Source organism: Rhamphochromis sp. 'chilingali', assembly GCF_963969265.1.
Source record: "Rhamphochromis sp. 'chilingali' genome assembly, chromosome: 3".
In the NCBI taxonomy this organism is placed as follows: Eukaryota; Metazoa; Chordata; class Actinopteri; order Cichliformes; family Cichlidae; genus Rhamphochromis; species Rhamphochromis sp. 'chilingali'.
In genome coordinates, this window is record NC_137931.1 from 45,245,579 (window position 1) to 45,271,936 (window position 26,358).

General features: G+C 43.2%; 1 protein-coding gene across 1 annotated transcript; it reads left to right on the forward strand.

Moving 5' to 3' along the window:
* Positions 1 to 1,183: 1,183 nt before the first annotated feature.
* Positions 1,184 to 25,204, forward strand: qsox1 (quiescin Q6 sulfhydryl oxidase 1). The gene is made up of 13 exons (XM_080876909.1): positions 1,184 to 1,685; positions 2,508 to 2,608; positions 4,426 to 4,474; positions 4,790 to 4,892; positions 6,118 to 6,208; positions 6,335 to 6,480; positions 8,700 to 8,834; positions 8,917 to 9,046; positions 14,931 to 15,053; positions 16,467 to 16,602; positions 17,614 to 17,790; positions 22,251 to 22,412; positions 22,750 to 25,204. Exons 1-13 carry the CDS (start codon positions 1,400 to 1,402, stop codon positions 23,574 to 23,576), a joined length of 2,466 nt encoding a protein of 821 aa, XP_080733035.1. The 5' UTR covers positions 1,184 to 1,399; the 3' UTR covers positions 23,577 to 25,204.
* Positions 25,205 to 26,358: the final 1,154 nt, after the last annotated feature.

The window sequence follows — 26,358 nt, forward strand, 5'->3', positions numbered from 1 at the left end:
AAAACCAACCAAGTTTGGGAAAATGAAGATTGTGTTTTTAATAACTTTACCATATTCACTGAAGTCCCATCCCTAAAGTTACAGGCCTCCAAAACACGCAGGGCTGTGTTGAAGATCGTGGCCTTTGCTTTTCCAGCATAATGAGCAGGGCTGAAAAACACATTTAGGCTTCGTCTAAAAACTGCAAACGAATCAACTTTATATCAACCCAAGTGACACCAGCACCAGAGTTTGTTTTTTTTCCCCAATTGCTGGGTATCAGTTTTATTGGATTTATCACAGTTTCAATAAAACTGCACTTTCCCCCCTAAATTAGAGTCACCTGAAACCTAAACACGGATACCATCCATGTTTTATCTGTTTTCACTGAAAACAACTCACAAAGTGTGTCCTGGGTAACTTTTAAAGGCTCTTTTCACCGTGTAGGATACAAGTCTGGTCAAAACAAGCATACAACAAGGTCTCCTTTTTTAACATAGTTTGATTCTTAGTTGTGTTTCCTTCTGTGTCAAAGTAAGTTTCTAATATAGTCATACCTGAACAGTCAAATGCAGCTTATTCTGTGAAATGGTCTTCACTTTCATTTCTCCAAGTAATGAATTGTTTTGCACACACCTGTAAATTGTCTCCAGCTCCCCCTACATGGAAGTCTGTTTTTTGTTGTGGGTGAGTTTTGCACAGGTTTACTTCTGTTTCTGCTCCCATTCATTGTTGATTTCATAACTTTGTAGTCTTTGTGAGTCTATGAAGGCGGCCCCTCCCTGAGCGTGGTTCTGCCGGAGGTTTCTTCCTGTTAAAAGGGAGTTTTTCCTTCCCACAGTTGCCAATGCTTCCTCAAAGAGTGTTTTTTTTTTTTTTTTTATTGTTAGGGATCTTTCTTCATTAGTCTAGTGTGTTTGCGTTATAGATAAAAAGCTGGAAATAAACTGAATATTGTGTCTCTGTGGCTGTTCTGTTAAAGGACACCTGCCCTCAAAATGCAAAACTCTGTCTCGTCACAAAATTGTATCTTCTGCAGAAAACCACAAACTAAACACGTAAAACTAAACGTGTGCTCGGACGCGTATCACTTCGCAGTTAAAGTCTCTACAGCCATTAAATGACATTTCCTGTGTAGAGTCGTGTCCTGCACGTGACTTTAAATCGTCATGAATTAATAGTTTCATCTTATTCTAGCGTGCGTTTAAAGTGACGACAAATGGGCGATCGTGCGGAGTTGCGCTGTTTGTATGGCACTTTTGGTTTGCACGGCAGGGGGAGGACCCACGAAGCCCGGTGGGCATAAAAAAAGCAGAGGCAGAAAAAGTTGTGACAAGTTTTGTGACAGCGGAGTGAGTGTGTGCGCTCAGAGAGACGACTCGGAGCTCCAGCAGCAGCAGCAGCAGCTCGGAGGGGGAAGATGACGCGGCGCTCCGGCCGTGCCACGTCTCGGTGTGAAGAAATACAAACACATCCCAGAAAGATGGCAACATCTGCGGTTTGGTTGTGCTTGTGCCTCCTTTTTCCGTCCGCGGAGGCCGGACTGTACACGGCTTCGGACCAGATCGTGTTGTTAACTCAGGAAAATGTGGAGTCTATTTTGATCAACTCCACAGCTGCTATGATCGTGGAGTTTTACGCTTCGTGGTGCGGACACTGTGTCGCCTTTTCTCCGACGTACAAAGCCCTGGCCAGAGACATTAAAGGTGTGTACAGAGCAGCAGCAACATTTGAAAGCTTTCAGTCATTCTGACTCTCGTTGTGTTCACTTCCAGCTTTGCACAGCTGGTCTTGTTCGCTGCCTTAAAAAGAAACTTCTGCTAAACATTTTAAGGATAAAAAAAATCTATAATTTAGTCTTTTTAAATATTTCCCGAGCTTCATCTCTGCGCGGAAATGATGAGAACACCAAGCTGCACTTTCCATCTGTTAATTAGAGCATGAGATCTAATGGAAGTGTTTTTATTTTGCTCGCTGCTCTCACGTCCTCTCCAACTCAGAGCTGCTCCTGCAGCCGCTGCCAACGAAAATCTCACAGAAGCATCCGAGCAAATATAATTAGGATGATGGTTAAGGACGAAGTTTCTGATGATGGCTGGGGCCCAACACAGTCACAGGGTATTTCAGTCCAGTGCTTTCACTCGCAGTCCACAGTGGCATCCATGGCTTGGCATGCTATCAAACGGCCTGCCTTGGAGGGATTAGGAATGCTCGCAATGTAATGATTTTACACTGGGAGCAGCACCGGATGAGCCTTGGACCTCTGTCGGGTGTGTGGACTCCCACGATCCTGCTCGTGAAGCAAAGTTTCTAAAATGAATATCAAAGGAAAATGCTGCTCACCTGTAGCAGCTGACAGTTTGCTTATAGCTAGAAGTTTTTATCCTAAAAGCCGTACCTTCTATATTGATTCATGGATCGAGACTAATTCGGGGCCCCATCCAGTGCTGATGGACTGTACACAGCAAAGTAGACTGTAAATAAATATTTACTGTGGGTCTGTCTCCCTCTGTTTGATGTCTGTTCAGAGTGGAAGCCGGCTGTGGATCTGGCAGCTGTAGACTGCGCTGATCAGGAGAACAGGGAGGTCTGCAAAACCTACAAAGTCCGAGGGTACCCCACAATAAAGGTCGTATGCTATATATGAACTGTCTGCATGGCTGTTTCTTCCTTTATGATGAGTGTTGTGTGGAAATTCACTCTTTCCACTAAAGCTGCTGATTATATGAAAAAGAGGCTGAATTAGGCATCCAAAAACAGTGGCTCACTGTCTTGTCACAGCAGGAAAGTCTCATGTTCGGACCCCCTGAGTGGCAGGATGTTTCTGTGTGGTTCGCTTGTTTTTACCCCTCTTTGCTCCTGCAGGTTTTCTCAGGAGAACCTGACTCCCATAGTTCCCTTGACTAAGCTTAGAGCTGTAGTTGGTCTCCAGGTGCTGCACCACAGCACGCTGACAATGAGTTGGAGTTAAGATCCTTACAGTGATCCACAAAGGAGAACATAAAGAAAGTAAACAACTTAGTTCTCCGAATAAATTAAATCACAATTATTCAGACATAAGAAATAAGAAAGTTGGAAAGAAATTGAAAAGGCAGTTTGTTGTTAACTCCTCAGTTTCACATGGTTGGGCATTGATATGGCTTTTATGTAACAGTTTGCATGTAGGGTGACCAAAGCCCCCCCTTAGATTTGAGCACACAGCATTTCTACCCCTCGTTCCCACCCCCTGTCCCACATACTGAGGCCATGTCCCACATTTAGATTTTGTTCTAGTTTTCAAAAGTAAACACTGTCAAATAGACTCTTTACCAAGTCTGGCTTTTATTCAGTAGCTACAACGAAAGCACGAGAGACCATCATCAGACTGTCACTGTTTCACTGCTCGTGCTGAAGTCACAGGTGTGCATATTTCACTAGAAGAGGCTGGAAACTTTCACAGAGGAAAAAGACATGCTGTTAAAATAAAGGCTGACACAACCTACAACTGTTACTCAGTGTTTTTGTCTTTCCCCCTCTCTATTCTATTTTCAGTTTTGCACTGGGGAAATAATGACGTGTCAGTGTACGAGCGTACAAAAGCAGATGATTATCAGACACAGGGTAAAAAAAAAAAAAAGTAGCACATGACTGTTAGAAAACTATCACAGAAACTGCAAATTGTGTTATACAAACATACTCGTTGTCCTACATTCAGCTTGTTGGGATCTGCTCGCCGTGTTTGCATTAATGAATCCTGTTTAGAAATGAGTCCAGCACATTCCCCCGTGCAGGGGTGGCACATGGAGATGGATCCCATGAAGGTCCATGCTTTTCCTTCTCAGCTCTTCCAGCAGTGATGCAAAGATTTGATCATATTCTGCAGATGATGGTTAAACCTTTGCATGAGTAACGGTCCCATTTTTTTACTCTTTGAATCAAACACTGTTATATTCACGGGTCCTGTTCTAGATTTTAATACTGTTGTAATTATGCATATTTGTTTAAGGCAGTATGAAAACAGTGTGTATATAAAAACAAACAATACTTTGTGTAGTTTGTCCTTTAGTAGTCTCAACATCAAGGAGTCATTTTGAAAACGTTATTCTTGTATTAGCTGCAGTATCTCGTCAGTCTGCCACATGCAACGTTTGCATGATCAACAGCCACATCGCAGAAATTCAAACATCTGCACTCATACTTGATTAGTCAGCAGAGTGTGTTCAAGCTCACGCATCAAAAGCCAATAAAACAAAGAGCTCCTTCTGTTTTGAACTTGCACTGGAGCTTTAACATCTGCTACTCATTTTAACCAGGAAGAGGTCAAGAGGAGGGCTGCCCCCCCCCCCATCAGATATTACAGAACATGACTTTGCTTCACTCGTAGCTGTGAGGCCCGTCTGATCACATCTCACTTCTCTCTCTCGTCTTTTCTTAACTGAGACCTCCCTCTTTGTTTTCTCTTCTCAGTTCTTCCATGCCTACTCCAAGCCTGATTATGAAGGACTGCCTTTTAGAGGTATTACACACAGAGAGGACACTCACCGAGCCTTCAGCTTGTTTTCTTGGAAACACCACCATAAGTTGTCTTGTGTAGTCATGGTGTTATTTCAATATGCTTAACCCTCAAACTTCCTCCTTTGTTTCTAATTATTTTGTCTTGGTTTAGCTCAAACGTGTTCTATATCCACTGTGCATCATTTATTTCACCAACCTAAGAGTACAGTTACCTGTTTTGGACTCGTTTGTATTGATGTTTTGGTAAATACGGATTTGTGTCAGTTTAAGATCATCTGTAATAAAATCTTTGCATTTTTGATTTATTTATTTTTAGAGTTTAGCCGTAATGTTCAAGACCTCCGTCACAAGATCTTAGACAAACTGGAAACCCACGGTGAACCCTGGCCCCCTGCCTGCCCCCCACTGGAGCCCACCAGGTAAACACACGAGCAGAAACACTAGTTTCTATAAACTTATTTTTATCAGCAGTTTTACAGTTGCAGTCTTATCGTCTGTTCAATCATCACTCACGACTGAAGCCAGCTGATGTATCTGCAGTAACTCCTACACAGTTAGGGGTTCGAGGGTTCTCATCTAATATGATATTATGATGTCTCTGTGTTGCCTAGCAACCACCTACCAAGGGGCTTAAACGACCAGCTGAAGGAATTAATGCGCATATAGCAACTTATAAAAGATTCTTTTAACTTTAATTTTACAACAATAACATCCACAAAATGTATTTCCACACGTCCCATACTTTTACAAGCATACAAAACATGTTTCCACAAAACGGGTTCTATTTCAATATTTTTCGCTCTTCTTTTGCAGTTCCTGTTACCCTGCCTTCATAAAATAACTTGTTTTGAATTCGTTTCTGTCCTCTTACTCGATTGTGTATGCACCTAAAATTGAGCCTTTCCAGTATCTGTCATGTTCCCAGTGTATTTTATTTATTTATTTTTTTTGTTGTTGAACTTAATTCATATCTTCAACTTTCTGTGGATTTTGTAGTTTTGTTTGCAGAATTGTTCCTATAAGCAAAAAAAAAAAAGAACTGTTCACTTTAAATTTAAATAAGGGGTTAAAAAAGTTGATTTCTAAAGTTTATGACAAATTCAGTTTGACTCAGAAGACTCCCCATTAGCTCATTATTACTACATGGCCGCCCTGGTGCATGGCACACACGCATACAGTATACAGACATGTGAACTAAAGCACACATAGTTCAGCAGGGGAAGGCCCAGGAAGTCTTTCTCTTTGGGTTTAAAGTGAAAGCGTCATGTTAGAGCAGAAATTCAGAAATGCAGTTGGTTTTTTTGTTTGGGGTTTTTTAAGCAAAAAAAGAATTTTTTAAATTTATTTTTTCACAGGTGGAGACGATTTTGTTGTAAAGTTTTAGTATTTTAGGTGGAGGCAGAGAAATGACAGAAAGGTGGTGTTTTTGTTTGTGTTTTTCATTTAGTTTATTTTTACATTCTTGAAAAGCATGTAACACATTAAACACACGCAAACCATTCTGCACCCTAAATACTGTTATTATGACCTTTAGACACATAATGATTCACTTTTATTTATTTATCTTTGCTGATTTTTAAAAAGTCAGATGTGGGTCTCTCCCTCTCCCTCCCCCCCCCCCCCCCCCCCCCCCCCTCCCCCCAGCCAAATGGAGGTCGACGTCTTCTTTGAGACGAACGATGTCAAACACCTGGCTCTCATCTTTGAAGATGCCACGTCGTACGTTGGCCGAGAGGTAACACGTCGGAGATGTGACTGAAACGCTCGCAGTGTTTGTTGTCAAACGGCGGCGTATTAACATTAAATAGGTCCGTGTTATGAAACATGGCGAGGTAAAGTGTGTGTGTGTTTTGTACGTTAGGTGACCCTGGACCTGTTACAGTTTGACAGCATTGCGGTGCGCAGGGTCCTGAACACTGAGGAAAGCCTGGTGACCAAACTGGGCGTCACAGAGTTTCCATCCTGTTACCTTTATTATCCTGGAGGCAACTTCACCAGACTCAGAGTGTGAGAGTCTTTACAGTATCTACTGCATGTCAAACTGCTTTTGAAAAAGTGACAAAATAAAGTTTATAAACACATTTTTCTAGTATAAGGAAAATGTAAGGGCGTTCAGCACGCTCTATAATAATACTGATGATCTTATGGAAAAAAATCAAAATATTTGAAACAACCCACACACTCCTTATCTAATGTTTTTACTCAGTTTGTCTAATCAACCTTGTTATTCACGGATTTCCTTGATTTTTCTGACTGATATTTGTTATTGTTCATTATTTGGTGACCTTGTTGTTTCCGTATAAACTCTTGGACATCGTGAGAATCGGCCAGAAAGTGAAAACATCTCTGTGGGTGGGCAGAACTTTGGACTGTACAGCACAAACATAAAAGGGCAGTTACAGGTCTTTGTACGACGTGTCCTTCATGCGCTTTGGCCTCGCTGTGCAGTTACTAGAGGAGAATACAGGTGAGAAAAGAGGGTAGCAGTGAGCACCAGTGCAGTGAGCACCAGTGCAGGCTCGCGGGCGGAGTTTCCACCAGTTTAGCACCACTATAAAACCGACCACACTATGTAAACACATAAGTGGAGGCAGCCAGCTAAAATGTGACAGTAACCTTGGCTAAGCACTAACAGAACGTAAGAAAGTCTAAGGCTCCAGTAGAAATGTCTGTTTCTCAGTCCAACACAGTTGCTCCTTGCCCAAAGCAATGAAACGTGAAACAAGCGCACAAAACGTAAAAATCTGATTTCTGCATTATTATAATGAGGCCGTTCTTTTTGAATGGCTGAGCTGAGGCAGTGAGCCTGAGAGAAGCACATGCATTGCTCACGCTGGCTGTGGAAACATCTGCCAATATTGTGGAACTAGAAGGTCCGTGCCCTGCATGGATCTCCTACCTGTTTTCTTTCCTTTCAAACTGGGTCAGAGTTGCACAAACACCAAGTTTATTCCCCTTTGGTTGTCATTGTTCAACACGCGGCTGCACCGCTCTCTTCCGAAAAGCTTGGTAGTGTTCTCATTATCTGAACGCTATTCATGAGAATATTTTTAAACATCTGGCCTCTTAATGGGATCAGAGCATCAAAATCACTCCATTATTCACCATCATAAAGCGGCGCTGATCATTCCTCACCCTGCAAATTCATCTGCTGTTTATGCCTTTTTGTTTGGCTGTTTCAATAACTTGGCATGCAAAGAGGACTCTTTTTAGTTGACAAATGCAAAGAGGAAATGATTTATTGCTGTTTTATTTATTCACCCTCCATCTCTCCCCTTTCCAGCCCCCCTCATCTCCATCACTGTACAGAAGGGAGGTTTTTTAATTTCTTGCATGAAAACAATGCCATTGCTTTTCTGGCTTCACCTGCCAAACAAGCCCCAGCCACACACGGCGACAGATGGCCTCCCATCATCGCTGAATGTCTGATTGATCCTGGGAGAGCACAGTGGTGTGCGCCTGTGTTTGCGTGTCTGCGCGCGAGCGTGCGGGTGGCGTCTCACATCCTTCATGCATGTAATGTGTGCTGGTCCCAGGTGAATGCATTCCCCCTCAGTTCACCCTGATGCCTGCCTGCCTGCCTGCTGGCCCTGGGGATCGCTGGATGAATGGCTTCCCCTCCACATCTGTACACTCCCACACACACGCAGGTGTAATTGAGTCCCAGGCTGGTGTGAGTAAGCGTTGGCCCCGAGTATCCATCCTCCTTATTACCATCCTGTTCAAGTTTTACGATGCTCTCGCTCGCTCTTTCTCCCTCTCTCGTTCCCCCTCCCTCTCTCTCCGTCCGTGACAAGGAGAGAAGGAAAATGAGGGGAGGATGTGAGGGATGGAGGGTGGTGAGCGCTTTAGTGGTTGTGGTTGCAGGGTTATCACATGCCTAAATGATCAGCCATACCTCTCTCTCCTACTTACCCTGGCACCATCTGCCTAGTATTTAAAATGCATTCCCGTAAGTGTGTAAAATATACGGCCGTGAAAAATACAGGTCGTAAAAAGGGTTTTATGGCGTTGGACTGCTGAGACAAAAGATTGAAACTGAAATAAAAAACGAAACAGAAAACTGCTTTTTGAGGTTCGCTGCAGATATGGACACGTTAATGTTACTCAGGTGTGATTGTTGCATTTCTCAGTGTGCACGTCTCTGCACAGATGCACTTTCACACTGAAAACATCCTGTATTAACCTGTGTAAGTGATGGCCTCACTTCTCCCTTTCTCCCACAGTGACATTGAGGCTCGTGCCTTCTACTCTTATGCCCTCCAGAGGCTACCGGGGGTGGTGCGGTCAGGGAAGCCTCCACCAGTCTCCACCGAACTCCTTAAAAACAACACAGAGGATCCCTGGAGACCGTTCGACAAGTATGAATGAGACACAACATCCACAAACATCTTTACTGACTCATATTTCGCCTTGATGTGATTGTTTGCTTTTTGCACTCAGGTTCAGGGTGTATATGGCAGACCTGGAGTCAACGCTGCACTACTCCCTGCGCGTTGAGCTGGGTGCTCAGTCTGTTTTCCAAGGGCGGGCACTGACTTCTCTCAAGGCTTACATCTCTGTCTTGGCCAAGGTACACTTAGCAGAACTTTCAGACACAGCAAGTACAAAAAACAGCAGATTTGTATTTTTTAAAGCAGTTTGCTCCTCGTTGTCTGACTGGATTTGTTATCTTGACGTATACTGACTACTGAAAACTGTTGTGGTCAGAAAAGCATTAAAAACTGTTTGTTTCTAGATATTGATAAAAATAAACTAAAAATAATCAATTTTAGCAAATCTGCTGAACATGAACTTGCTTCACCAGGCAATGTTGTAGCTCAAGTCCTGCAGTTGCAGCAGGTCACCACTAGGTGGAGATTGAGACAGCAGAATGTGGGTTAAAGCTGCAGATTTGAGTTTTCCTGTTCCAGCGTTTGGCTTTTGTTTTCCTTCGCATACGTTATTAACTTTGGTCTCCGTCACTTTGTTACAGTTATATCCTGTTGTGCGTGCTGTTGTTTGTATGCGCACTCATAAACACACAAACGTGTCAGAAAGCCGGAGTGAATGGCACCGACTAGAGCAGAAGTCCAAAGACTCTGGTGGGCATTGATGGTGCCTCTCAGGGTGCTTGCTGCCCACAGGCTCATGCTGTCTTCCTGCTTGTGGTTTCACACAAGCATTTCTGTAAATATTTGTGACCATGCCAGTCTTGTGGGTGCGTGCGAGTGATGTTTGTCTCTCATTGTCATTTGTTACCCTTTCCTCCTTTTTGTTGTTGTTGTTTTTCCAAAATATTTCAGTGTCTCCACTCTTTTTACCGCCCTGCCTTTGGCTGCATTCTTACACCTCTATTTGCTAAATCCTTTCTGTGTGAAGTGAGCCAGCCAGGCAAACATGTTGTGATGATGAGGCCTGACCTGCTATCCTGCTCCTGTTGGCTACAGACCAGCCTGTTTCACTGCCCTAGTCCGCCACCAATCTCTCTGATTATATCTCGCTCTCTAGGGAGGCATCGTAGAGAGCCATCTCCGTCAGTGTGTGTGTGGCAGAGCACTGTGGCCTCCTATTAGCTCCAGTTTGTTTAGTGAATAGCAGCAGGTCCCAGTGGTATTTTTAGCATGCCCCCACCCCTTACCAGAATGGAGCGGCAGCCCAGCGGGGCTTTGTGTTGCTGAGGAGGGCGTCATTGTTACAGCCGACCGCCACTCGACGGCCCTTATTGACATTTGACTGAGAGGTCTCGCTGCATGGTGAGAATGCTTTAAGCCAGACTCGACTCGCTGTTAGTCGTGGTTTGTGAGACCGGGTTGGACACGAGCGCAGGAAATGCCTGCAGGTCATGTTTACAGTGCAGCCAGCTGGATAATCTTTGACTCGCTTTTTGATTCGTCTAAAATCGCTCACTTTCAAACTGTTCTCTGCACCTTATTATTAAAGCGCTACGTTTAAAACGAAACACAAAAACACCTGAGCGCCACGTGTGAGTCATGTGATTAGAGTGAAAGTGACTCACGATGGCCTGACCTTTAATGTCAGTGTTATTTCACTCTGCTGTCATGCTCCTTAATCATGACTCTTTAATGTGAGCTGAACCACACAGTGAGTGGAAAGCTCCATGCACAGGCTCACGTGTGCCTACAAGTAAGGCTTTCAGTATTAATTTAATCAGCATATTCATTTGTCATTCTTCTGCGTATCCAGTTAATTGTCTAAAAAGTCTGAAAATTATAGTTTTAAGTGATTCTAATGATTGTTTTTCATCAACTAAGACAAGAAAACCAATAAATATATAAAACTGACTCTTATTAGACAAATAACTGTGTCCTGAGCCTCCTGAGCGTCTTCTTTCCTGGATTCGTTTTTTTAATTAGTCTGCTTTGTCAAAGAATCACACTTCCATGAATTCTTTCTTCTCCATAATCATACAATCATCACATCTCTGTGCCACATGTTGTAGATGGCAGCGTTTTTGCACCCAGTCGTAATATTACTAGATTTACTATCTTGTCAGGCTGGAGCCTGATTTATGAATCCTCTACATGTATATGAGGATTAAAAAAGTGGATCTTGGGAAGCATGAGAGCATTACAGCGAGGTTTTTAAGGATTACACCTCTATCCTGCTTTTCTCGAAAGAAGCCCTTCAGCCCAGAGGGGACAAAGGGGCTGAGGAATAAAACAAAGAATTAAGAGGAGGGGTTTAGTTTAAAGGAACACAGACGTCTGCCTTCTCACGCCACGGCCCAGGACATAATGTGTAAAAGTGCCTCTGCTGCCAAGATTGCCTTGGCTTTTCTTAAAATTAGCTGTCCAGATAATTATGAATCATATTACAGATTTAATGAGCATTCCCTCAGAATTTGTCAATTCGCTTTGATGTATTTTGTGTGCGTGTGTGTGAGGATGAGGCTGCTGTTTTCTGGTTTCCACTCGGGCACGTGTCTGCAGTAGATTACCGAGGGCCTTCACCCCTGGCTTCCACCCCCGGCCTGGCCTGGTCTCCCCTGTTAGAGCCAACAGATGCCTCCCTCTCAGGACCCTCACCACAAGGAGCTTGCGGTTTCTCAAGTGCTGCTGATACTAATCGGATCAGGAATGACATATTGCCAGGGTGAATGGGATTGTCATGGTCCAACTGGGATGGGTGCAGGAGGGGGTGAAGTGTTTGTGCACATTGTGCAGATACAGCGACAGATACAGATGAAGATCTCTGGAGCAGAGAGATGCAGAGATCATAAAAGTAGTAGCAAAAGAAAATCAATAATCAGCAGGCGTCCCTCATTCAGAATTTCATCCATAAATGAATCATTTTAATCGTCCTGTCAGCTGAATGGTTTTATTTTGTTAATATATTGCCAGTATAATTTCTCCTGATGCCAGCCTACTGTTGCTGTGAAAAAGAAAAAGCACACAATGACATTTTAGTTTAATAATTAACACATTTTTTAAACAAGGAAACTTGTTAAATGCTGCGGTGTTGCCTGCATTACTTTAAGCAGCTGTTGGTGAAAACTGACTGATTGTGAACCAGGCAGGCAGGATGAAGCTTTATTTAGATCAATGTGAGCAAACCGAAACCGTCTGAGTCTCTTTTTTCTCCTTTTTAAATTTTCTTTTCACACGATTACCGAACCTGCACAGCTCATGAATAGGGCTGCTTGGTGATGCTGACCTAAACGCATTAGTGGAAAACATCTGCGTTTTCTCCTCTGGTTAAATTCATATGGCTGTTTAATGAGCTTTTCCAACCAGTTGGCATTCAGACCTCGGATCCACACCTAAACCTATTATCACTGTGCCTCCGGAGCAGCAAACAGCCTTTGTGCTGCTCTTCACATCCCAACTTTCCAACTTTGTGTACGTGTGTATGGAGGCGGGGCTTGGTGAGTCGGTCGGTCCGCTCAAAGCTGTCAGGCTACAGGATTCATCTGGTTTCTTTATTTGTAATTATATATTTATAAGTCAGTCAAACCTGCGCATGATGTCAGCTTTTTATTTGAGCTGGAGATCTGAGTTTCATGAACACCAATAAATTACTTAAGTAACTCTGAAACTGCAGAAAACCCTCCGTTTACCTCTGTATACTCAGTCAACTTGTCTATTAATGGATTATGAAAAAAGTATAGTGGAAGGTTGTGCTCAGTTATTAGTGCTTTATGTAAGGGACACATGTGTTGGAGCAGGACTCTTTGCACATCGCAGCAGGTCTGATGAAGTGGGAGTAACGCACAGATCAGTGTGTGTTTATATGCAGGCGTGTTCCCATGAACACATCCTCCCCTGCTTTGTTGTTCTTGCCTCGTATTGCTTCCAGAGGCCCAGTGTGTTCGTAAAAACGGGATAAGTTGTGGAAAAAAGCTTTACTTGCTGTGTCTGTTTCTGAGAAACGAGACGTTATCATAACCTATTCCAGAGAGAGGCTTAATGTAAGAATAGGAAGCACATTAAGCCAAAGTTTATTAAAGCGGTCTTGTCTGTCTGACAGTCACCGGGCAGACGTGTTTTCTGTGTGTGTCTTAAGGCTGTCATCACTGGTCTCAGACACCCATCAGCTGGATTTCCTCTCCCGCTTCGTTTACCCACTTTGCTAGTTACAGTGTCACGTTTCTTTACAGCTGTGCCTGTTGCCAAGGTGACGTGAGGAGTAAATGTACAACAGGAGAAAGCCCGAGTGAGGAACACCTAAGTGGTTGTTAGTGGCTTAGGAAATGGATCTTAATGAATGAAGAAGCTCAAGCTTGGCTTTTGTCACATTTACTGAAATTCTTTAGGTGCTGAGCAGGAACAAACCTTAAACCACAATCTTTTGTAAAATATTAGGAAACAAATGTTCTACCCGGGTGAAGACGTGCGTTTCGAAGAAGCCTCAAGACCCGTGTCGTCACATCTTCATCACTACATTATTTTTTCTTTCCGTAGCTTCTTTCTAAACCAGAGCTACAGGGTGTTTTTATAAGTAGACATGTAATAATTAAAGATGGTGTAAAAATGTTATCTTTTAAAAAGCCAAACTTCTTTTATTCTTTTTAAACAGAGATAAAAGTGGTTTGCTCTAAAAGTAAATCTAATCACTGAGGCTAAAACCACGACTGCGTGCTCCCCCTTTGTTTTAAACCTGGACATGTAGCAGCTCTCTGGGGGGTCTGGGGGCCGTACAGGGTGTTTGGAGATTTCAAGGTAATCAGCAAAAAACTAAATTTGACGTAAATGGGAAGCCCGCAGTGTTTTCCATCAAACTGCATCATTTAGGCATGCATGCAATGACTTCCAATAATCCTAATGATCTGGAGGTATTATTCAGAAGCGCTGCTCGGACCTTTGCAGGATTTCTACTGCTGGTTGAAACTGAGATGTTGATTTGAAAACATGTTTTGGCTGGTGAGTGGCTCTATCAGAAACATGTTCAGGAGTTGGGTTCTAATGAATCAGGCTGAATTGGATGTAATGGATACAAACAAATGTTTCATTTAAGATTGATTCTTCTGGCTCTAGTTTAAGTTGCATGTTTAGCTCATAACATGAATTAAATTAGTTGTAGAAACTTTGTGCAAGCAATTAAATTTCAGCTGGAATCATTATTGCATTAATGTAATCTACACTGCAGTCTAACAACACAAATGTAATTAGAGTGAGTGACATGCATGAAATGAGATTTCTGGTTCTCGAACTACATATACAGTGACAGCCTGAGTGAGGAGCAGAGATGGGCAGTAACGCGTTACTGTAATCGGATTACTTTTTTTCAACTAACGAGTAAAGTAAGGGATTACTATTGCAAAAACGGTAATTAGATTACCGTTACTTTCCCGTAGGAACACTGCGTTGCTGCGTTACTAAAACCGTGATTTTTTTATTTTTTTATTTTTTTTGGCGAGAACGTCTCATGACAGTGACGTCAGCGAGTGCAACGTTCGTGACAACAGCTGTGTGCAGATCAACAGTGGATCATATATCGAGTGCAGAGAGAGTATGAGCGTGCAGCGTTTAAAGCGTGGAAGTACTGACCTTACTTTGAGTTTGATTCCATAAAAAGGGACAAAAACATTAGTGTCCGCTGTGCGTGGGAAGAAAACTTCTTTTTACAGCGAAAAAACCCCTAAACCCCTAAACTTTTCCTTGCAGAAAAAGTAGAATTGGGCTGAAAGATCTATCGCTTTATCACCTATTCAGGTTGTAAATCGTGTTTTTAAAAAGTAACTAAGTAATTAATTACTTTTGAAAATAAGTAATCAGTAAAGTAACGGGATTACTTTTTGGGGGAAGTAATCAGTAATTAGTTACTGATTACTTTTTAAGTAACTTGACCAACACTGGTGATATGTCTCTTATTCCAGTAATGAATCGACGGATTCAAACCTGCAACTGTTCCCCAAAATGCCCTTCATTTTCTAGTCTGTTTACTGGAACTCAGTAGAGATGTTTTCCTTGTTTGTATTGCGAACCATGAATATGTTGTGCTTTGTTCTTCCTTAGTACTTCCCAGGCCGTCCTATAGTGACGAACCTGCTGAAGGATTTAAACTCCTGGCTACAGAAGCAGACTGGAGATCGCATTTCATACGAAGCATTTAAAGAAAAACTGGAAAATGATGCACAGGTGAGCTCTGACAGGGACAAATTATACATTATTATTATTATTATTAAAATGAATTTGGTGCATCCGAATCATTTGTAGTAACGTTGTTTATGTCTGTGGCGTTTACTGGTTTCAAAAATAGTTTGTAGTTTGCAGACTACATTTAGAAAGTACATAAATGCAAACAGAGCCAAAGCAGCCAATGGAAGGAAGGGAGAGGAGAGAGTAGCAGACAGATGAGCAGCTGCAGGGAGAACAGAGGGCAGGTCATCACAAAATACACCCAGACTGATGTCCGAGCGTCTGGCTGGGAGTAGCCTCGTCGTTCTGCTTAGCCACAAGGTCACTTGTCAGTCTGGACACTTAATCAGTTCAGAGGCAGCACAATAATTTGTCAAAGAAATGCCAAAATGGGCATAAAAATACATCTTAAAAAAAACCTTCTGTACAAGTTTAGGGGTAGAAAAATACTCTTAAAGATGAGCATCCAGATGTTGCCGTATCTGCTTTGCGCTTGTCTCTGTGCTAGCGCATGCAGCTGGAAATCTATGTGCTGTTGTCTTTGGAATGAAGCCCGCGTGCCTCCGGCGTACAGCCGCTCACAAATTGAAAGACTCACTTACTTACATCATTAGCTTTTAGCAGGCAAATCAATGGATCAATGAATCAATGGGAAGGTATGAATAGACTCCGCCTCGGAGGAAATGGACTCTGCACCAAATCTTTACTATTGACATCTGAGTAACCCTGTCAATCAAGCCAGTGATGGCAGTGCAGTGCAATGAGCGCAACGACTTTATGTCAGAGAAAATATGTTGTTGAATTCAACTGTGGCTCGTGGTTAGAGATGCAGATAGCTTCTGTTCATTAGTGGAGGGCTGAGCCATTAACCTGAGATTGACTTCCCATTGATCAGGAAACTCCACGCAGCTGCTTTCATTAAGTTGAACGGATCTCGAGATACTGGAGAGACTCTTTACTTTTAGAGTTTTGTCTCATTTAGAGGAAAAGCCTGGTGATACTTTCCAGCTTCTCTGAACACTAAGACACTTTCTTTCCTTTGAAGAATCATAAAATGGGTCTCCCTTTTGTTGAAAACCCCCCCACATTTCCTAAAAAGCTGAATAGCGTTTGCCAAGAAGCTCTAGTGACCACACGAGGTTAAGTAATCATTTGTTCAGGTCCGTTTTCATCTGCAGAGTTGGGCCTGTGCAGAGGTGTTTGCAGGGGTTTGTGCAGAGATGCAGCAGATCTCATGTTCACTGGAGTAAGAGGTCAGCGTGCAGGTTTATGATAAATTAGGCCTCCTGCTTTATTTTAAAACAACGAGAAAGAAAATGTGATTTCCTTTATTTAGCTTGTTTGTTTCCTGTCCTTACTTCACATTTACCGGTAATTTGATTTTTCTTCTGTTTTTCTTTTTGTTTCTCTCAGTCTCCAAACTCGACGCTGCCAGACGGCGTGAGGTGGGTGGGCTGCCAGGGTTCACAGCCCCACTTCAGACGTTATCCCTGTGGGGTGTGGACTCTCTTCCATGTTCTTACTGTTCAAGCTAACAGCAAAGGCTCAGGTACAAACACAGTTTGTGTTGCAATGAATTAAAAGGTCATTGAGAGGTCAAAAATGCAGTGGAAGACTGAGGATGAGAGAGCTTTGTAAACACATGAGCTCTGGTTTGGCCTTTTTCCTTCCCAACAGTGACCTGATCTGACAGAGATGAGTTAGTTTATATTTTTATTTTTAACAGTTCAAATTGAGCCTAATTGTTTGTGTGAAAAGGGATTATTGTAGATTAGTGGAATGTGAGTGGTTAATAAAAATAGGAGGCAGATGACCAGAGGCTCCGCTCCTGGCAGGGACGTTAATCTCCCTTCAGTACGCACAGAGACAGGCACACTCAGATACATCCACACCGAGGTTAATCCCCAGGTTTACAGACCATTATGTGACCTGCAGATGGACTGGCCAAAAATGGTGTCCATCTGGCCCACCGCAGACCACCACGGCATACACACTAACACACACTTCTGACTATCAGAGAAAACATCATTTATCCATATCTGCATACACCCGTACAGTATCAAAGGTGTGTTCCACAGGCCTATCGTTATTTTCATAAAGGGCTCAAAGCTCCTGTCCGTGCTCTCACCAGCTGATTGGTGAACATCTAAAGGATCTGCTAAGCTGAGGACAAAAGCAAACGGCTAAAGGGAAATATGTTTGCGGGCTGCTGGAGTCCTGAGACAACAGCCGGGCCACCATTCACATAGAGCGTTAACGGCCTTTAATCTCCAGATTGCATTATCCCATTCATCTCAATATGGGGGTTAACCCAGCTCTGGGTGACTCCTACGTAATCGTGGGAATCCAGCGGGTGCTGGATCCTCGCTGCCACTGGCACACCTTCAGGAGGTGCATGCTCAGGTGCGTTTCTGCAGCTGTGACCTCATTTAGATGTGCCTGTGATTGTGAGCGACTTTGGAGGAAATGACAGATTTAATAATTGCTACAGTAAAGTTGAATTTAAACGTATTGTAATGTATTTTAAAGGATTGTGCACTGCTCTGCTTTTCCCCTTCAGATCCTCAAGAGGTGCTGCGTGCGATGAGAAGCTACGTCCACAACTTCTTTGGCTGCAGGGAGTGTGCGGGACACTTTGAGAACATGGCAGCAGAGACTCTGGAGCAGGTGACATCACTGCCCACAGCAGTCTTGTGGTTGTGGTCCAGACACAACGTGGTCAACAACAGACTGGCAGGTAGGAGTTGGCTCGGTCATCTGTCGCTTCTTTGTAGAATCTTCTTTTCCCTCTTTCAGCTCTCAAACTTTAATGATGTTAAAATGTCTCTGATCTTCTATCGTGGAACTAACTTAAACTAACATACAGTAACACGGCTTTAAATAAAAGTGTGAGTCACGCCAAAGCGAGCATGGTTTCACAAATATTAGATAAACTAACAGAAAGCCAAGTTGTATGAAACCCACAATTTAAAAAAAGATGAGAAATGCAGTCCAAGCCACCAGTGTTTAAACTGGTGACGTAATGTTTAAGAGATGTGTGTGAAAAACTGAAAAACCAGTTTATTTGTTTAAATATGGAGATGATAAAATGAAACGTTCAGGTGGTTTATCTGACAAACAAGCACATTTAAGATGTTGCACTTGTTGCATTATATTTGCATTTTTCATTACTGGACCACATGGATTAATCAGTGATTAAAAATAAATTGATGGTTTGTTGCTGCTTCTGCAATAATGTACGTTAGATCAAAGTAAGTCTCTTTTAAACTTTACTTTACTCCATCCCACTTTTCCCATCACATACTTGCCTCTTTCTTCGTGTGTGTGTGTGTGTGTGTGTGTGTGTGTGTGTGTGTGTGTGTGTGTGTGTGTGTGTGTGTGTGTGTGTGTGTGTGTGTGTGTGTGTGTGTGTCCAGTTAGTCTCTGTAATATGACTAAAAGAGGCTGAGGGGAGGAAGGATGGATCCTCAGATCAGACACCAGCTGTCACCACGTCTTAGCCCTCCAAGTATCATCTGCTTCCACCTCGCCCATTTTCTCCTGACACCCCCCCCCCCCCCCCCCCCCCCCCCGCCATCTCCCATTCTCTCACACCCAGTGTACCCCCACTGTTGTCTGAATGGCCCTTCCTCATTCATAATCCATGCCAGATTATGGTTTTATATTCTGCTTAATCAAGTAATATCTTTTACTGCTGCCTACAAATCAAATCCATATCTAATGTTGAACATAACTTTCTCTGTATTTCCAGGTTTGTCCGTCCTTTCTAAATATAATCTTTTAGTTTTCGCTGTGCTCTGTCAGCAAATTCCTCTCTTCACATCAGGCACGAGTGCTAAACAGAGTGTCTCTCCTACCTCTTCTGTGTTCCTGATTTTATTAGGCGTGGCGTGGTCATTAACAGCCTACTTTGTTAAATCACTGCCTTTTGTTTGTGTTTCTGTGACTGCCCCCTCTTCTATCTGAGGGACAGCTTGTGTCCTCAGCAGCAGAGGCCAGCAGTACACCGTCCCCGCGGCTCCTCAGACAGTTAAACACCATCTAACCTCCCCCTTCATGCATCCATCTTTCCTCTTCTGTAGCTTACACTCTTTCCACTCACCATCCCCTGGGACTCATATCCTCTGCTTGACAAGTAATAGTGCAGCATCCTCACAGGATGCGTCCCCCAGGAGCCGGCCCGCTTTGCGTACAATTCCCAGGGTAATGTGAGACAGCAGGTGGCAAACACCATGACACAAGCCACACACACTTCCTTTTTTTTCCTCCCCTTTTTCCTCTGTATGGGTTAAGTTGTCGCCGGGGGGGGGGCACTGAGGTTAAATCGGGCGAATCAGGAGGGGAGAGCGAGGGAGGAGCCGAGGGTTTGGCAGCGTTTGCTGCAGTGAGTGGCGGCGTCTCCCCGAGGAAAGCGCGCTCCATCCACTCAACCCCTCCCCTCCTCTTTGCCTAAAGTGGAGCTCTTTAGCAGGCCTCCCCGCCCCTCCTTTCAGAAGCAGCCATGCATGAAAGAGCAGCTATTTGTAAAGCAGCCCAACAATTAATTTAGCTGGCAACAAAGAGGCCCCAGGGCCCTCGGCCTTCTTGCACGGGCAGAATTAAGACTGGTGGCAGCTCAGTCCTGTTGCTGCTTGTCAACAGCTGAGACTGATTCACATTTCTACAGATGGAAGAGCACTGCTGCTGCAGCGGCTCCAGCTGCCTCCTGGGATGTTTTTGTTGGTTGTGGATGGTTCCCCTAAAATTATATCGCACTTTTTTTTTAACAGTAAGATCAAATGGAGAAAAAAACAAACAACGAATGATGCATAAAAATGTTCCTGATTTATTAAAACCATCACTATTGCTTCTGTGTAGTTTCTGTTTTTGTTAACGCGTCGTTACCCGGACATTGTGCGAGCACAGCTACGTCCTTTATCTGAAACGTTGGTGTTTTCGCGTTTGCTTTTTCTTGATCCACACAATCTATTCAAGATGCATCAATACTACTGAGGTTTGCTGTAAATGTGACCCTTTAAACAAAATCACAAGTGCATGTCAAATCAGAATCTGCTTGTTGTGCACGTCCCAGTAAACATAACGCGCACACACACAGGACGACAGCTTGGTTAAATAGCATAAACTAACTCAAACATGCAGCTATTGCAAACAAATAAGCAAATAATAAATAAAAATGTCAAGTTAAACTTTTTCAGCAACATTTTCTTTTCCCAAAAATATTTGTCCAATAAAATCTTTCCAGGTAATGAGAGAATTTCATAATAAAAGTATAGATTGCATAAAAACTTTGCTATGAAATGATCTAAAATTAGCAAAAGTCAGAAAGTAGTTCCATAAAGAGCACGTGTCACCTGAATGAATCGGGCTACATGTTCACACTTTTCAATTAAAACAAGAAATATTGATATTTATTATCCAACCCCAGCAGAAACTCTGATATACAATAAACAATCCCTAAATGAGTTTTTCCTCTCCAATTATTTAAATAAGCATGAAATCTTGACTATTAGCCCCCTTCACTCACACCCCTGCACCCCATGCTGCTGGCATAGCATGTGTGGTTGCAGGATTATTGCTGAAGAAGCTAGTTTGACGTGCTGAACAATACATATTTATACCTGATGAATATGTATGCCTGGCAGTGATGACATCTCTGTGACGGGCTATTGTGGCAATCTGGATATGGCTACTGTGGCTAAAGTCACCCTGGCTGCAAACGTGGCGAGCTGATTAGACTAAGGAAGGAGATGCAAGGCATACTGGATGTATGTGCACGTGCACCCTCACCTGCTGAAATGTTTAAAAGCCCCCCTTCACTCTCACTCACACACAGCCACCCATTCAGCACACAGTAAAATTGATGTATCCTTTATGTAAAGTACTGTATGCAGAGTACAAACACCCATGCATATGACTGAGATTAATCTTGAGCAGTGGAGAGAAGGGGGAGTAGAGGTGGTGGTGGTGGTGCTGCAGGAGGATGTAAATTGACAGTCCTGTAAAGTGACAGACCTGCTGCTCTGCACCCCCCCGCCCTTCTTTTCTCCAACACAAACCAACACACACACTCAGACACACAATGGCCTGCTGGTGACAACAAGCAATTCATTACTAGATGCTGCCCTGTGTGTGGGTGTACGTGTCTTCTGCCAGTGTGTTTGCAAGCATACAAAGGCCGAGTGATGTGTGAGCGATGAGCGGCGTTGGTGGGCAGCGGCTACATAAAAGAAAACACGTTAAAGGAGAAAGTTTCTAATTCATTAGAAGGGCAGCTCCCCGCTGAGGCTGCTCTTGGTCTCATGTTCAATTTGGAGATTGGACTTTGCTTTCAAAGGGGTGTAAAGGGACAAGACAGGTGGTTCAGAGCACCAAGGTGCCTGAAAACAGGGTGGGTGTGTGTGTGAGTGGGCGGGTGGGTGCGCGTATGAGTGGGGATGCTGTCCACTTTGGCCACATCTATTATCTCACCATCCCTCCCACTGGGACATCCCAGAAGCCCATTGATCATTGTTAGACCCTGTCATACGAGCGCGCACACAAGTGCACACAAAAGTATCAATCCATAGATTACATGCACACACACCCAGACAGATGATTTACATATACACTCTTAAATACATACATACACATATGCATATAGGCACTTAGTTTTTACGAGCACTGTGACAAGATCAAATGGGTTCAGCGCAGATTGCATCCAGTCCTCAAAGCACTTACATCCTGCTGTCAGCGTGCACCAACAATAGAAGAAGCATCTGACTGGAAGTCGCTTCATCTGCCACAGACAGTCTCTGAGTTTGTTAGTGTGACTCTGAGGCTGTGAAAGAAGCCACTGAGACGGTCTGCATTTGTTTTTTAAAAATCTCTTGAATGCTTGAGTTCTGTCAGCAGTGTGAATACAGAAAAAGTCTGTTTTCATGGTAACATTGTAACGTTAACTGTAAGATTTCTCTTTGTTGTAAAAGGGATAAAAAGGATATCAGTAATAAAGTGTAGGACATCTTTCTGAATGAAATGGTCATAAATGTAGAAGGAAGATGTGAAGTTTACTTCTGAGGCCTCTGACAGTGAGGTGCATGTAACCTGCAGTGATAGTTGATCCTGATTTCCTGTCTGTTGTTGCACGTTTGATATTCTCCCAGTTACAAAGTGCTTAAAACTCCACTGTGCGATCTGCTCACCCTGTTTCTTTTGCAGGTGCTTTGAGTGAAGATCCTCAATTTCCAAAGATCCAGTGGCCTCCGCCCAACATGTGTTCAGCCTGCCATGCAGTAAAGGACAACGGGGAGCACACGTGGAACCTGACGGAGGTTCTCAAGTTCCTGTTGACCTACTTCTCCTCCGACAGAATCCTCACAGGTTTGACTGAAAACATTTTATGAACTTCAAGAACTTTACCAAACTGGGAGGTCAAAATTAGACTGATCCAAACATAAATTTAAAAAAAAATGTTGTACCTGTTCATCAATACCTGGATGCCTGTTACACATATATGAAGCAGCATTGTTTACTAATTGAATTTTTAATGCATTTAATGACTGACTGCTAAATTTCTAAGTGTAAACTAGTAACTGTGTATCTTAAGATTCTGAGAAGATTTGGTCCTAGATTCATAGAGTGTAATTTTTGGAAAGTTGGTGAAGGGAGAACCACGTATGTTTTATTTGTTTTGGGTTTGTTGCCCTTTTCCCATCAGACTACCTGGAGAGTGAAAGCCAGATTTTGGAAAAACAGAGGGAGAAACATGCCAGCCAGCAGGTCGTTCACATAGCTGAGAGACACGCAGAGAGAAGAGCCAGGGAGGCCTTGGACTTCAGAAAACATCCTCTGGAAACAGAACCCACTGAGCAGGAGGAAGAGGAAGAAAAAGGCGGGGAGGTGGAGGAAGAGGAAGAAGGCCCACAGGATGAAACGGCAGCAGAGGAAGAAGAGGAAGATGAAGAGGATGGACTAGCAGGTGACATGGTAGGAAGATCGTCTGAGCCAACGCCTTGGGCCAAGCCTGAAATGGAGCTGGGTCGTGGCCGGCAGCAGGCTCGGAGGAGACCGAGCTTTGTGAGAATGAGGAGAGACCCGCAGGAGGACATTGTGGATCTCGACTCGTTTGTCAACCAGCACTACAAGGCCAAGGCGCTGCAGATGGCTACCTCCACCCGAGTCAAACGACGCAGCCTGCAGAGAAAGGAAGAGCAGGAGCCCGGGCCGGTGTTTGGGCTCGGCATGGAGCTGGGCGCAGGGTTGGGGATGGTGGGTCTGGAACCAGTGGATGCAGGCTTTGATCTGGATTTTGCGCGGCCAAGGAAGCGGCTGCAGAAGCGAGACGTGGCGGGCCAGTACTTTGGTCAGGAGGCTGAGCTGAGGCACAAGGGACGCTTGATGTCCGTGTTGACCATTGGCTTCTCGAAAGTGGACATCAGCTTGTGTGTCTTCCTTTATTTCCTGTCCTCCCTGTGTCTTCTGGTCATGTACCTTTTCTTCAAAAACCGCCTCAGACGACGGCGGCCTAAAATCTCCGTCCCCTGAGCCAACATGTGTGCTAATTTCACCTGAGTCATAACAAAGATTAACATTCATTTGGTTAATGTCTCCTAAGTTTGAGCGCACTGCACACAAATATAAAATGCTGCCCTCCATAACTGTCCAGTTAAATGTTACCTGCAGTGACACATTTTACTGTGAATTTCACTATTTTCTGTCCAACTACAGACGAGGAGAAGGGAAAGTTAGCAAGTTACTTTAAAAAAATCAGGACAGTCATGATTTTATTTTCCGTGCAGCCTGCAGGGAATTTCATTCTTTCCACACTGACTGTGGGAAAAATGTGTGTTTAGATGTATATTTACATGAAATAAAGGAAAATCAGTTTTTGTCACCACTTTAAACCCCAGTATGAGCTGAAATGTTTTCTGTAATCTGTGTGATATAGATACAGCGCTTAAAATGTATTAGATCACCTGTCATCAAAAACAAGAAAACACAAATGTTTTAGAAATGTGTCAAAAAGCTTGTTTATAGCTAACAGCTGTCATTTATTAGGCAAAATAAACTAAATTCACATTTTTAATCCCAAATTTGAGCCGACAGTGGACTCAGAGAGGAGTCAGAAATTAATCGGGTAAAGCATCAAACCACCAAAACATTTTTTTTTCTGCAGGAATTCAAGCAAATAGCTTTAATTTGGTGTCTTGATTGGAAAATGTGCTTTATTATCTTATTATTGTATTTTTGTTTGTAAAATGGTAAATCTGAAAATTCACATGACAATGAGTTTATTTTCAGTTCATTTTTATTTATATAGCACCAAATCACAAGTCACTTCAAGGTGCTTGATATTATAAAGGTAAAGACTCTACAATAGTACAGAGAGAACCCCACCTATCAGATAAACCCCCTCTGAGCAGGCACATGGGTGACAGTGGGAAGGAAAAACTCCCCTTTAACAGGAACAAACCCCCAGGCAGAGCCTGGCTGAGAGAAGAGAGACTGACTGGGGGTGATGGGAGGAAGACTGGACCAATATCATTTTGATTCAAGAGCTTGCACAAACTGGCGGATTAACAGAAACACAGATGATTTTGGAAATGACTAATACTGTTAGTTATGGCATAAAGCTGTACTGGGTGGTCTAATAAGTTTCAGCTGTGTTTGGTTTTCTTTCACTTTTGGTGGATTTTTAAATTTACTGCTTTTGTTACTGTTTTCTGTCAGATTCCCTCCTTAACGGTGTTGTGTGGCTGAGAATTTAGTCACATTACGTTTGTTTTGGTTGCTTTTTCATTTCAGTCTCAATTTTGTGAATTTTAACGCACTAACGGTTAAATGAACTTTGAGTGATTCAGAGCAGTCGTGTTGAATCTTAAATTATTGCTGAAAACTGTGACTCGACCAGAGAGAAGCAGATGAGCTGCATTGGTCCAAATTACACTTGAGCTTGACATGATGTCTTTGAATATTACATCACACTGAGTCCACGTAATAGCCACTCTGGTTCTTGAAGTGGAGTGAGGAATATGTTCACACTGGACGAGGATTTGGATTAATCGGGATTTGTTTTGTTTTTGTTTTCTTGGCTGGGGTCCATGAATGATGAAGCGCTGCTCTTCTTCGATGTTTCCATTTGCTTTGGTCTGAATCAATAAAATTATTTTTGATAACGATTTTCGTCTTTTGTTTCCTTGTTCTGACGTGGCGGTCGTGTTAAACGCGTAAATGGCGTCTGTGTTGTCTTTAATGTCGAAATATGTTTTTGTTACAGGTTTGAAAGTGACTTCCTGTTGTTCTAGGTCAAAACAAAAAACAATCAGGACATGGCGAGAAGGAGAAGGGTGTTACATGTAGAAATGGGGGTTAAACCATGCAAGGTTGAAGGAAAAAGCCTGTTGCCATCTGCTGTGCAGCGCAAGCTAAATCCTAACAATTTCATTGGGATTATAGCAAGTGAGTAATCCAGCTTTCCTTTAGGACTAGAGAGGAGAGATTACCCTTGAGGATTAGCTCCCAGCAGATAATAAACTTTATTAAAATGCAATCGGCTTTCATGAGGCTTCTTCCATCCTCACACACACACACTTGGAGGTGGGCTCTGCTAAGGAAGGGCAACGGCAGACCCTCAGGGGCGGTAACATGATGGGATAAGGGGTGGATGAAAGGAGTACTATGGGGGGGGGATAAATGGATGGATGGATGAGGGTTTGATGTTGAGATCACAACGAGCACAGCTGAAGGACAACCAAAGCTTGATCTTGAGCTTTGTGTTTCCTGGAACGCCGGCTTGAATTCCCTCGACTCCTGCCCCTTACCTCCACCTTCCAACCTGTCACCAAAGCATACGTGGATAAAACCTCTGATCTTATCCTATAGCCCGTTCTATCCCTTCATCCAAACCATGTGTTCAGCCTTTGCAGTTTTGATGATGACATAGGTGAGTTGAGGCAGTCAATTTCTCTCTCTCTCTCTCTCACACACACACACACACACACACACACACACACACACACACACATACACACACACAATAGGGTGATTAATAGCCCCACATTAAAGCAGAAGAGCATCACAGCTGAGCAGCTGTGGTTGTGTGACTTAATCAAACTCTCAGGTACTTTCAATGAGATCCTCAATGACACATTATGATTGCCAGAATGGATTGAGAAAAGCAGTTCATCACAAGAAACCTTCCTTAAGTTGTTTATTTATGCCTTTTATCCAGTGCACCGTGACACTTTTTAAAATATCAGCTGGGATGGAAGACCATCAGAGTGAAGCAGGAATTATGTATCCTTAAACTTTTTGCACATCATGAAAA

Bases quoted from the DNA above. Each gene is read 5' to 3' on its own strand.
- qsox1 (XM_080876909.1), top strand. From the start codon at position 1,400: ATGACGCGGCGCTCCGGCCGTGCCACGTCTCGGTGTGAAGAAATACAA. The intron at 9,047-14,930 runs GTACACTTAGCA...GTTCTTCCTTAG, and splicing joins ACATCTCTGTCTTGGCCAAG to TACTTCCCAGGCCGTCCTAT. The intron at 16,603-17,613 runs GTACAAACACAG...TTTCCCCTTCAG, and splicing joins AGCTAACAGCAAAGGCTCAG to ATCCTCAAGAGGTGCTGCGT.